This window comes from Perca fluviatilis, chromosome 3 (assembly GCF_010015445.1).
Source record: "Perca fluviatilis chromosome 3, GENO_Pfluv_1.0, whole genome shotgun sequence".
NCBI classification, from domain to species: Eukaryota; Metazoa; Chordata; class Actinopteri; order Perciformes; family Percidae; genus Perca; species Perca fluviatilis.
The window spans coordinates 40,735,301-40,749,003 of record NC_053114.1 but is presented as its reverse complement, the minus strand read 5'-3'; the positions used below and the strand labels follow the sequence as shown (position 1 = coordinate 40,749,003).

At 37.8% G+C, this 13,703-nt stretch overlaps 1 protein-coding gene across 1 annotated transcript; it reads right to left on the bottom strand.

Annotated features, from left to right (window-relative positions):
* Positions 1-416: 416 nt before the first annotated feature.
* LOC120556438 (high choriolytic enzyme 2-like) lies at positions 417-12,233 on the bottom strand. Its single transcript, XM_039796052.1, has 11 exons — positions 12,218-12,233; positions 12,020-12,123; positions 11,708-11,729; positions 11,077-11,127; positions 10,304-10,435; positions 9,332-9,449; positions 8,490-8,491; positions 7,900-8,079; positions 3,209-3,290; positions 810-934; positions 417-648 (listed from the first exon to the last, which is right to left on the bottom strand). Coding segments are annotated over exons 2-11 (768 nt in total). The 5' UTR covers positions 12,074-12,123; positions 12,218-12,233; the 3' UTR covers positions 417-646.
* Positions 12,234-13,703: the final 1,470 nt, after the last annotated feature.

Genomic DNA, 13,703 nt, shown 5'->3' with positions numbered 1-13,703 from the left:
TGCCCGACCTAGATTCAGAAGACTAACTGATCTCAGGTCAGTTGTGTAGCCTATGTAAATGTTGGGGCGTGACAAAGAGAGAGACTAGAGCCAAATGAGGAGGAACTGCCGAGTTGTCGTCAACTAGGCGGCTTGTTGAGATTTGCCCGTTTTCAGAGGCAGTTTCAAATTGTGCGATTTGCAGAGAAAAGAGGTGTCAATGGGATTTAGAGGTTCTATGTATGTCCTAGTTACCCACTAAACTGTCATTATTCAACTATGACAAGGTAAAATCGGTTTTGCATTCTATCACCCCTTTAAAAAAAACACAAATTGTGATATAAGATGGATACTATGTGGTAATATGCACCTGCTTCTTTGTACAACTAAAACATGTAGTAGCAATTCTTGTTTAAATAAACAATTTTAGGCAACACTTGTCTTTTTGTAAGTTTATTCAATCATCTGCAGAAGAAAAACCATAACCAAATAATAAAGTTTATATTTTAAAACCAGTAAAGAAGTGAGTAAATGATTTAAATCAAATCACAAATGATTAAAAAGAAAGAAAAGTAAGACTAAGTAATCTCTTTTTCAGGAAAAATGCATTTATCCCCAACATTTTCTTCCATCAGTTCTAACAAGCTGAAACAACTTCTGGAAGATTTTCTGTAAAAAAAAAGAGATTCTGATTAATATCTCATATATATAGTATTTCAAAACATTTTCCCTTGTTGTGCCATTACATGATAACCTGATCAGTAGTGAAATGTGTGAAAAGTGTTTTATTTATTTTTTATTTGAAAGAAAATTGTTAATTTTCTACTTACAGCATCTGTAAAGCTTGTTGATGCGGGCAATGTCATTGGCACTCATCTGTACGGCGGTTCCAAACACAAGCTTAGGATTCGCCTTAGCGATGATGGTTGGCAAGCCGTTTTTGGAGAAGAAGTTTCTTGAGGAGTACAGAGCACAAAATGTTTAGTATATAGACAATCACCCACACACACACACACACACACACACACACACACAATAGTTGCTCAGCAGATTCAGATTATAAATACTAAATATAAATCAACTAACATTAAAGTGATGAAGACATTAATTCCAATAATTATAATCCAATAATATCATGTACCTAATATGAATTTAAAATAGGCCTGCTTGTGATCTTGAATGGTTTTTACTTTTAAACTGTAATATTGCTTCTTTTACTTAAAGTGGACATATTATGCTTTTCCGTATTTTTTTAAGCTTCTGCGTTGTTAACATTGTTGCATGCAACTATATGCTAACGCCAGTAAAATATATAACCTCTAAATGCAATTATGAACCTGAAAATGAGCATAATATGAGCACTTTAAAAGCCTCTATCTGCGATTTTTGACTTCAGTAAGTGCTGCAATATTCTATTAGTGTCCACTGCTAACTATAGTAGCTACATGGCTAACGGCAGTAAAAAATGTAATCTGGGCTGCCAATGTTGTTAAATTCTCCCCAATTCTGGGTCGCATTCCTGCTGAAACATGTTTGATTGGGTAGTGTTTGGTTCAGAAGCCTTCATCTGCGTTTTTTGACGGTAGAAAGTGCTGCTTCATTCCACTACAATCTAACATTAGCATACTGCTAACTAGTAAGTAGCTTCTTGCAAACGCAACATAGCTGTTGTTAGGTTGTAAAAAGATAAAACTAGGCTTATGTTTTAAATAATAAATTGTAAGCTGCAGTCAGGTTAGGAAAATAGGAATGAAAACTATTTGACTGAAAAGAATAGGTTCAGACTGACCTGATTATCACAATCACCACCTTTTGTCTCTGTAAACAAAAGGTAAAGACAGAGATTTTCTCTCCCCCTCTCTTCCTGTCTTTGGTTAAATTGATTAGGTTAAACCCAACTAAGAGAAACCTTTTGCCACACAGCATGAAATAACCTTCTGCTTCCTTCAGTCTCCACCCTCTTGGTGTTCTAGTCTGGGTTAGAACAAAGGAAATGCAAACTCTGTAAACTTGAATATAATCAACACTTCCATGATAATCAACCTTTGTCTGTGACCTGGAGTTAAGGTGTGTCCTTAACCTGAGAGACTTTTCAGTCAAGGAAACACCCACAATTCCATAGGGAATAAATGGGTGATCTTAAGAATGAATCAGGACTTCAATCTGTGACCCGAAAGGGAAGCAGTTGTAGTCCGCTGTTTACAGTGTATTGTTTGTCATGTCGCATGGCTGCTAACTTGTGTCCCGACAGGGGAAGCATGTTTGCAGTCTGATGCTGGTAGTGTTTTATGTTTTATGTTTAATTGTGTTTTGACTATCGTTTTTCATGTTGTTTTATTAAACCATCTTGCTTAATCTTTCAATTCGACGTCAGCCTCTCCTTCGTCCTCAGAAATCTAAGAACACGTCTTTTAGTGAAATCTAACACTGTACAACCTGATCTCACAGAATTCCGTGAAATGAACACGGCCCCTTACCTCAAAATCTATGGCCATTTCACGGAATCACAAAAATTTCGTGATGGGCCCACGGAAGAATTCCGTGAAATGAACATGGCCCCTTAAGTTAAGAAAAAGGTTGTGGGTTGGCTTACGTTTCCAACAATCACCATCCCAAACAACCTCGTTACACGGATTTTCGGGCTTTCATACTTGCTACTGTAGTCGCTGCTAATGTTACGTCATCTTCTCATTGACTTTACATTGACATTGTTTTCCGTGGTGGCCACACGGAATTTTCACACATTCTGTGCCACCACCACGTAATGCGCTGTTAACAGTTCGTGATCATTTCACAGAATTCTGTGAGATCAGGCTGAGCTGTAATCTTGGCTGTAATCTTGGTTTAGAAGCCTTTATTGGTGATTTTTCACGGTACAAAGTCCTGCTATATACTCCGTTGCAGTAGCTCCAGCTCTGGCTTCAACTAGCGAGTGAAACAAAACTGGAGCGTACCGGAGATCCCTGGAAACACACTGGCCAATCAGAGCAGACTGTTCTTTTTTGGGAGGAGGGATTAAAGAGACAGGCACTCCTACAGAGGGTGAATACAGGTGCAGCAGCCATGAGAAGTATGAGAAAAATTTAGTTTTTTAACATTAAGCATGTAAACATGTTCTTGTACAAACACAAAATGCAAGTTTTATCCTGAAAATGCTATATAATAGTTGCCTTTAAGTAAAAGATCTGAGTTCTTCCACCACAATGACAATACATTTGAAAACACTCACTTGCCATACTGCATGACAGAGTTGAAGTCGTAGGGAGTACCCAAGTTGTTAGTTGCCACCTTCACAAAGTTGCGTTGTTGTCCTGCAAAGGAGGAGAGAACAGACCAAAATATTGAAGCATTTGCCCCTGCTAGCTAGAGAGCAGTCGGTAGATCTCTCTGCTGAGTTGGTTTATTTAAACCACTTTGGTCACGTGGGGTCACGCATGAAACAAAAGATGTTTTGATGGCGTTGTCTGACTGCAGAAACCTTTCCACAGCAATCCCACCAATCGGTCCCAAAATGTCCCAGTTAGAGAGGAAAAGCGTAAACATATTCTTTATTAAATCTTTATTATCATTCCCTGAAAGAACAAAGCTGGCCTGTCTTGTTCCACAATCCAAATGTTCTTCAACACTTGCCGTTTTAAGTGGATAGCTATCTAGCTGGAGATTTGTTGTTGTTTCCCAAACGAGCAGAGTTTGAGAACCAACACAGTCTCACTCCCTACTCGTCAAATGTATGACGCATGGTCAAGGACCCTGGCGTCAAGTTTCAACGAAATAGGGGTACCCTTGACGTTATTTTTCGACGAGGGGGTCCGTCAGATAGACATTCATGTTATTCCCTCACCGTCGGATATCGACGAAAGAAAAAAACACGCCCCCCGCCCCTTAACTCGAAATCTATGACAGTTATTATTGGTATTTTTAGCCCAATAACCACTGTTTTAATCAACATTATTCACGAGATATTATCATGGTTTATATGTATTTATTTTAATGTTATTATTTCGGTCTATTTCGGCCAGGGAAGCTGGGTTGCTCTTTTGTTGATTTATATTTTTTAAACTATAACGCTACATCTATCAACATTTATTTAGATGTTATCATGGTATTAATTTCTTTATTTTAATAATATTATTTCGGTCTTATTACCGGTGAAATATTACAGTATATGCTGTAATACAGAACATTACGATATGATCCTAGCAGGACGAATTAAAGCCGATATCCCCCCAATGCACGCGGCCATTCATTTCAAAGAATCGGGCAGCGAATAGCGGGTCTTAATGACGTCAGGATCGCTTCAATATCCATATATACAGTCAGTGGTTGTGTCACCAGCAACAACAGCGTTGCTCAGTTTTGTTCCAGTAAGTTATGAACCATAATAACGTTTAAACGAATCCGCGGAAAACTCCCGGAAGTGACGTAAATACGTCCCGCTCAGCGATATCTGAAGATACAAATATATAATATTCGTAATATTAATGTTTTTTTCTAATGTTGTATTTGAGGAGTTAAACAATAAAGATAGTTATAATATTAAAATACAGTTTCATTTATTTGTCTACGTTTAAACGAATCCGCGGAAGTGACGTGGAAATTCCACACCTGGTCTGTGAAAGAATGTTCCACGTTGTACGTGAGAATTTACACAATAAAATACTAATAATGAAAAGAAAATGGTGTTTTATATTTAGCACTTTGATTTGCCTTATATATACTATATAAAAAACCTACAGTTGAGTGTTTAGAAATACAGCCTAATGGCTTGTTTGACTAATTTCCATTTGTTTTGAATTGTACTGTTGTGAAAAACAATAAACTATATACAAAGAGAAGCATTTTTTATTTTATTTTCCATGCATAGTTATTTAAAAACGCAATTTTCGAATTTTGCAGTTGATGAATATTAATAGCAAAGACTAAAGGGGAAAAACATGAGTATATTTATGTGTGGGACTTAGTTTGATTTAAAATCACACTGCATTATTAGTTGTTTTAAATAATTTACTTTTTTGAAATATCAATTTATGGTAGGCCTAACATATTAATTATTATATTCAGAAGATGATCCTCATATCAATCACCGTGGTTACAGCTTGTAGCCATCCTAACCTTTGTAGCCTTTACTGAGACTACCTTTTCAAAATTAAGAAGGGACTAGTTTTAGGAAGCATTTTCAGGAAATTAAAAGGATAAGCAGATTTTTGCTGAGGTTTTTGTTCACAGAGTAAGATGTATATAGCTTTGTTTGGGTATGTATACATATACAACATGTGTTTTGGCATTTTTGGCACACTTCTACCTCAGCCCTACTCCACAAAGACAAAACTCACACATCTCATTAAACCATTTCACAAGCTGAAAAAGGGTCATGACATGGGTCAGAGCAGTGGTTCCCAACCTTTTTTCCTTGGTGCCCCCCCTACTCATGTCTAAGAAAAGCTGACACCCCCCCCCCTTTGAAACTGAAGTTGAGGTAACTCTCGAGATAGAGCTGGGTCAGAGGATATCAGAGGTCATAAATAATGAACCAATCCATCGGCTCTGCTCCTATAGGCCCAATGGTGTTCATATGGACAACATGCACCTTTGGCTGGAAGGCCCGTGTTGAAAGTGTGTCTTATCATTTAGAGCAGACACTCACGGTGAATCAGATGGTTTATGTTATACAAGGCTGCATTACAGAGCATATTAATATGACTGTCATGAAGGTTGTGGAGAGGAATAGAAACCAGTCTCTCCAGGCAAGCACACAGAATATGGTCTGCTCTATCTTTATTCTCCATGCCAAGTATGAGCTCTTATCCTCTGGCAGAAGATATGGGTGAACTTAACATTTCTAAACTATAGGCCTAATATGGACCTACCTCAATTAAAACTTTAAATAATGTTGCTTGAGATTGAGGGTGTGCAACAGCTTCATGATATGAAGCATGGTTGCATTGCTCTTGTTACTGTTTGTGAAAGATGAGCAATAGATTGTTGCTGTGTGATGTGCTTCAGTCTAGCCTATATCACTTTGTTCATGTTGTTTTTTATTGTAAGTATGTCAGCTGTATGATAAAACAATATGTCAAGTGTTATTTGTGAAGCATTTGAACTCAAGGCAAATATCCCTCTGGGGACAATAAAGTATCTCCTGCTAAGTGGTCTCCATGATGTGTAAAAATTAAAACGTTGTCATAGGACTATAGCAAACACATCGTTGGAAAGGTCTCAACCTGGAGAGTAACATATGTCAGTCTGGAGAGGATACATTACTCCTGCTTTGAAATATTGACCTCTGAACCTTGAACCCAGCACATGTTTGAAGGCTTGTCATTTAGCAACAGAAGGTGCTACACATATAAAACCAGCTGTTATAGAAAGCTCTGGACCTCAGCTGTCATGTAGCTATGGTCACCAAATTGTACCTACTGTAAGCACTGTCAAATATGGTAATAAGCTATTTTCACCTATTTAACGATTCGATTTTTAAAATCTGATGACACCAGTGTGTTCTCCATCACAAAAAACCCCAGGGTGTATCCAAAATTATACACTGCCAACTTCTACTTATGAGAAATATACCAATATACTTTAAAACTACAACTCCCATAAGAAACGCCACAGAAGCTGTTACAAAGCTTGAGTACTTGTAGTTCTTCCGGGGTCGGTGGGGAATTGCTCGGCTCCTGTGTTTCTGTCTGTCTGCCGTGAAATGGCTTGATTCCATTTCAGATTGAGCGCCACCCGCCGGCCGAGCACCACATAATATATGAGACAAATACATGAAACTGTATTTTATTATTATAACTATCTTTATTGTTTAACTCCTCAAATACAACGTTAGAAAAAAACATCAATATTACGAATATTATATATTTTTATCTTCGTATCCGCTGAGCGGGACGTACTACGTCACTTCCGGAGTTTTCCGCGGATTCGTTTAAACGTTATTATGGTTCATAACTTACTGGAACAAAACTGAGCAACGTGTTGTTGCTTAGGAAACAATCACTGACTGTATGTATGGATATTGAAGCGATCCTGACGTTAAAGACCAGCAGATCGCTGCCCGATTCTTTGAAATGAATGGCCACATTGCATTGGGGGATATCGGCTTTGAATGCGTCCTGCTAGGATCATATCGTAATGTTCTGTATTACAGCATATACTGTAATATTTCACCGGTAATAAGACCGAAATAATATTATTAAAATAAAGAAATTAATACCATGATAACATCTAAATAAATGTTGATAGATGTAGCGTTATAGTTTAAAAAATATAAATCAACAAAAGAGCAACCCAGCTTCCCTGGCCGAAATAGACCGAAATAATAACATTAAAATAAATACATATAAACCATGATAATATCTCGTGAATAATGTTGATTAAAACAGTGGTTATTGGGCTAAAAATACCAATAATAACTGTCATAGATTTCGAGTTAAGGGGCGGGGGCGTGTTTTTTTCTTTCGTCGATATCCGACGGTGAGGGAATAACATGAATGTCTATCTGACGGACCCCCTCGTCGAAAAATAACGTCAAGGGTACCCCTATTTCGTTGAAACTTGACGCCAGGGTCCTTGACCATGCGTCATACATTTGACGAGTAGGGAGTGAGACTGTGTTGTGAGAACGGCAACACACAGAGAGCGGAAGGTGAGGGACATCACAGGCAATTATCCTGAAAAAGTACTTCCCTTGAACCAGACTATTAGCATGTTAATACACTAAACTGACATGGTGAACATATTAGATATTATATTTGCTAAACATGAGCTAATTAGGATCACCATTGCAAGAATGTTAGCATGTAGCTCAAAGCAAATGCTTTGCCTAACAGCCTCACAGAGCTGCTAGCACGGCTGTAGACAGTCTTGTTACTTTCCTTATGTGTGACTCATTGATCAAGAGGGTATAAGGGAGCTGACCTGGCTGAATGTTCGCAGTGTTGATGGAGACATAAGAGTCTCTGTCGGAGCGGGCATGCTCGTGATGGAAGCCCAGAGCGTGGAGAACCTCGTGCTGCACAATGTTCGTGTACAGACAACCGTTTTTCATCAGGGAGACCTGCTGTACGCCTCTCTGGCGCGGCCGATGGGAACGAACACCTGACACACACACACACACACACACACACACACACACACACACACACACACACACACACACACCAAGATTCCAAGATTGGAGCAATGTCCAAAAATGAAAACAGTTTTTTTCTTCTTTTACATTAGCCTCGGGGTATTTTACTGCAGAGCACTTTTACTTTTTATATTTCATATTTTTCTTTTAATACTTTTACTTAGGTACATATGATATGGTTTGAATGCAGAACATTTACTTGTAATAGAGTATTTTTACATTTTTGTACTGGTACTTTTATTTAAATGAAGGATCAGAGTCATATTTTAAACACTGACCGAATGCAAGATGATTACGGTGGCCGACAGGGGCAAACGCCCTGCAACTTAAGAAAACACATTCAAATATACAGCAAGCACAAGCAAATTAAGAAAACATCTTCATTAATTTGACCACACATGGGCAGCATTTAGCAAACATGCTGCAAATACACACAACACAACCAAATACATAAACACGCTGCAAATACAGAAACAAAATGCTAAATGAAAAGCACACAAACCCCAAAAACAAATGCAAAATGCAGTTTACAAAACGGAAGGCGAGGTTATGTTAAGAGAGAGTGGATCATTTGTTTTCCTAATTTTTTAATTAGAAGTGTTCTACTTTTCAGTAACATATATGGGCTAATGAGCAAGCTCTTGTAGAAGTCAGTCTCTAATATGGTAGCTATGTTGCTCTTTTTTAATACTGTAAAATACCAGGGCCAAACGTAAAAATTAATATGCACATTTATATGTCACCTCTTTACTACACTTTTCTTCCTGTTTCCAAAACAAACCTCTCTCTCTCTCTCTCTCTCTCTCTCTCTCTCTCTTTGAAATATCAAGCTGTTCCACATAGCGCGCCCCCCTAGAGGCCTGGAGAACTTCTGTTGTGTAATCTGGATGCAGCGTTTTTCTGTTGCATTTGTTTTCAGGGTTTGTGTGCTTATCATTTTGCATTGATTCTATATTTGCAGCGTATCTGTGTATTTGGTTGTGTTGTGTGTATCTGCAGCATGTTTGCTAAATGCTGCTCATGTGTTGTCAAATTAATGAAGATGTTTTTTTAATTTGCTTGTGTTTTGTCTTTGTATTTTTTTGTTGCCGCGCCGCGCCCTCTTCGGCCACCGTAAGTGATGATCGCCAAACATACAGGCATCAGAAAATGGGAGCAGATGTAGAAAGTAACAAATGCATTTTCATGGTGTGTGTGTGTGTGTGTGTGTGTCCCTACCCATTTCCAGAGAAGAAGCTGAGGTAATCCTGTTGCGTAGTACGCGGGACAAAGCGAATGCAGGTGGATTTATGGAAGGTCAACAGGCTATTAGTGATGAAGTTGCGCTCTGCGGTGGCTGCAGAGACAAAGAACAGGCTGCTGAGAAACAGTTCATACATTTGCTTCAAGCATAGAAACTTTATTGATTCAATATCTCACCTCTTATCCTCTTGTCTTAGCTGGCAAACATAGAACTTGGTTGTAACACGGGCAATTAGTAAAATGTGTGTCTAAAGTTATAAATCATTCATCTTTATGCTGGCAACTGAGTATATAAAAATCACTGAAAACATGTGGACAGCATTTCAGAGAACTAGTACCAGGTAACTTCCGTTGCTATGACTCTTTCAACACTACAGACAGAGGTAAATTCCCACCACCATTCACCACGTGGGTGTAAAGGATCTCAGCAAACATCTTTGAGTTATGCGAAGATAAGGAAGTTCATTTTTGTTGTCTCTTCTCTCCTGTATTACAAAAACTACAACTTGTACACAGGACAGGATGTACAGTACATCCTGTTGCAGGATCAGGAACAAGCTTAACCAGAATTTGCAGCAGCAGTGGTTGTGACACAGATCATGGAGGCTCATTTTTAGACTCATAATTCAATCAAATCTGAACACGCAGACATGAAACATATTTCCTAATTCAGTGTGATTTAGACTTCTTCATACAAAAATAATGCTCCAGAAGTTAATAATGTATTAATGTAATATGCAAATATAAAATAAAAAAGTTATTAAGACACTTTTCTTACATTAATAGATGCATGTTGGTTGCCAGGTTTGAATGACATGATGAGTAAAAACTCACACTTGCTTAAATACTTTTCCTATGAGTTTTTACATAGCTCATTTTTACATAACTCATCTCTTTTTCCCTACAATGAAACTTTGGTAGCTCTTAAACAAAGTCATTGCAGCTTACAGTATTGGGGGCCGATGATGAAGGGCACGTTGACGTAACTTCCAGTTTTGGGCCACAAGCAGCCTTTGGTCACGCAGGGGTCGGCATTCCTGTTTAAATTTGGTACAATGTCGCCGTGGATCAGGGGTGTTTCTGCAGAACAACAAATAAACAGACACCTAAATGAATATTCAAACCAGGAAGCTAGAGTTTTACATGAGCGATGGGCACGGACCAGTGAGCTAGGCTGCAACTAACATTTTGTCCTTAATTTCTTCTATAAAAGGTAAAAAATATAGTAAAAAACCTACAAGTTTTGTGACTGACCAATTCAATTTTATTTATAGTATCAAATCATAACAAAAGTTATCTAAAGACACTTTACAGATAGAGTAGGTCTAGACCACACTCTATAATTTACAAAGCCCCAACAATTCCAATAATTCCCCCAAGAGCAAGCATTACCAGTGACTATTGTGACAGTGGCGAGGAAAAACTCCCTTTTAGGAAGAAACCTCGGCAGACCCAGACTCTTGGTGACCATCAGTCGAAAACCCAAAGATACTTGATTTACGCTATTTATGTAAAGAAGAAAACTAACAAATCCTCACACTTGACAATCTGAGGCCAGCAAATGTTTTGAATGAATTTTTGGTAAATGACTTAAACGATCAATGTTGACAACTCATTTTCTGTTTCTCGACTAAAAGATTAATTATCTCAGCTCTACATCAAGTCTCACTGTGTTGCCATTATGTATTTAAAGTTAGATTCTATAAAAAAGTCTGTCTTACTTATGCCAGCATTAGCTTTCTTGATGATTTCAGAGACGTCCATCGACTTGTCTGGAAACAGAGAAAACAGATGACACCAGAAACAATGAGCAGCAGTTTAACTTTTAAATTATTCACATCCAGGGCTTTAAATTGACACCCTCCAACCAGCCAAATGCCGGTAAAAATTAACTTTGGCGGGTTACATTGTAAAATAACGAGCCAGTTTGGCCGATAATGAAAGCAGTAAACAACACTGCGTCTGTTTGAAACGGCCGGCTGCAGAAATGTTGCCAGATTGGTCTGTTTTCCGCCAAAAAATGTGGGCGCTTTTGTGAGTGTGTTTTGCTTGGAAACGCAATCTTTATCTTGCAGCACTGCTCGTAGTACTAACCCTACATTTCCCAACGACACCATGTTGTGATATGTGGTACAACCGTTGGCTACGTGTCTAGCGTGCGGTATCTATGAAATTAAGTAATTAAGTTATTAAATTTGTTGAAATTAGCAAAAAATTTGGCTAGTGGAAAGTCTGATTTGCTAGCAAAATTAAAAATGTACTAGCCATTTTGGCTGGTGATTAAAAAAGGGAATTTAAAGCCCTGTTCACATCAGATGTGAATTGAGAGGAAAAGAAAGAAATTCAACTCACCTGTTGGAGCTCCTGTTGCACCCTGAAACACAAAGGCACAATGTTGCACATTTTTCAATCATGTTTTCTACTGTTTTATGATCTGTTTCTGTCAAATGAAAACCGCAGTCACTTTTTTTTTGTTCAATGTATATCAGTGAAAGGATTACAGTACATCCTGTTTAATGAATTGCAACCATTCTCTATCGTCTTAAAAGGCTCATTAAATATTTTACAAACCAACTGAATTATTTCAAAATTGCCCCAAATCCATAACATAAGTTTCTTTTTGGAGAGTTTTTTCAATCTCAGTGTTGAAAGAGTCAGACTTACCGGAGGATAGACCATCAACGAGAGGAGGAGGACAACGGAGATTACTGGAGTCATGATGGTGGTCCTCTTCAGTTAAACTGCAAATCTGAAATTAAAGTCAAAATCTGAACAGAATTTGGTGATTAAGGAATAAGTTTGTGCTAAATATAATAAGTTAAGAACAAAAGGAGGAATAAGAAGGAGATCCGTGGAGTTTACCTGTGTTAGCTGGACTCTGATGCTGGATGCAGCAGGTGTTCAGCTCCTTGCTCTTTATAGGCAACTCTCACTGGGTGTGCCCGAGGATATGTCAGTCAAATATTTAATTTCAAGGAAGAATTAAACTAACATTGATTTTCCAGGAAAGAAATTGTACCAATACCACACAACAGCAACAAGTATGCATCATGCACAAAGATTGCCCCTGTGGGCGTTTCTCATTCTTTATTATACCTTTATAACCTGGATTATTATAACTGATGCATTCATAAATGAGCAGCATTTTAAATGTAGAAGCTTGTCGAGGCAAAGCTGTTGGGTTATAATCAATAAGAGAACATTATATGTGATAAGCTTTTCTTAATCTTAATCTGTAAAGTAACTAAAGCTGCCAGATGGGTGTATTTTGGCGTAAAAAGTACAATATCCTAAATGTAGTCGAGTTGAAGTATAAAGTAGCATTAAATGGAAATACTCAACAACACTTAAAAACAATTAAGGAAATTTATTCAGTTGCATTTCACCGAGATATCAGATACATAACCATAAATAAAAATAGAAAAGAAGAGTAAAGGGCCATCCACATCAAGAACGATCTTTGACAGTTTTGTTTTTCTTGCTGATGTTAGTATAGTCTATAAAGTTAATGTAATTTTCATTAGGGTTTTTTGGGGATTATAATTATTATTACTATTATTGTTAATTTATTTTCGTTTTAAGTTCATGAAATGTTTTCTTTCCTCATTAATGTTCCTCTTTTTTGTAAATAATTGATGTAAATTTGGAATTGATTTTGGGTAAGGGTTAATGATGAAGACAGTTGGAGAACAATAGATACCAAACAGGATGTTAGCTCTACAGGATGATTCTTTTCCTTGGCAACTATCATGTTTTTCCCAACATGCCATCCCATCCGGTTTGCGTTTAGTTGGACCATCATTTATTTTTCAACAGGACAATGACCCCAAACACACATCCAGGCTGTGTAAGGGCTATTTGACCAAGAAGGAGAGTGATGGAGTGCTGCGCCAGATGACCTGGCCTCCACAGTCACCGGACCTGAACCCAATCAAGATGGTTTGGGGTGAGCTGGACCGCAGAGTGAAGGCAAAAGGGCCAACAAGTGCTAAGCATCTCTGGGAACTCCTTCAAGACTGTTTGAAAACCATTTCAGGTGACTACTTCTTGAAGCTCATCAAGAGAATGCCAAGAGTGTGCAAAGCAGTAATCAGAGCAAAGGGTGGCTACTTTGAAGAAACTAGAATATAAGACATGTTTTCAGTTATTTCACACTTTCTTGTTAAGTACATAATTCCACGTGTTCATTCATAGTTTTGATGCCTTCAGTGAGAATCTACAATGTAAATAGTCATGAAAATAAAGGAAATGCATTGAATGAGAAGGTGTGTCCAAACTTTTGGCCTGTTCTGTATATATATATATACCATTGTATTCTATATATATATTGTATTTGTGCTCTTTATAC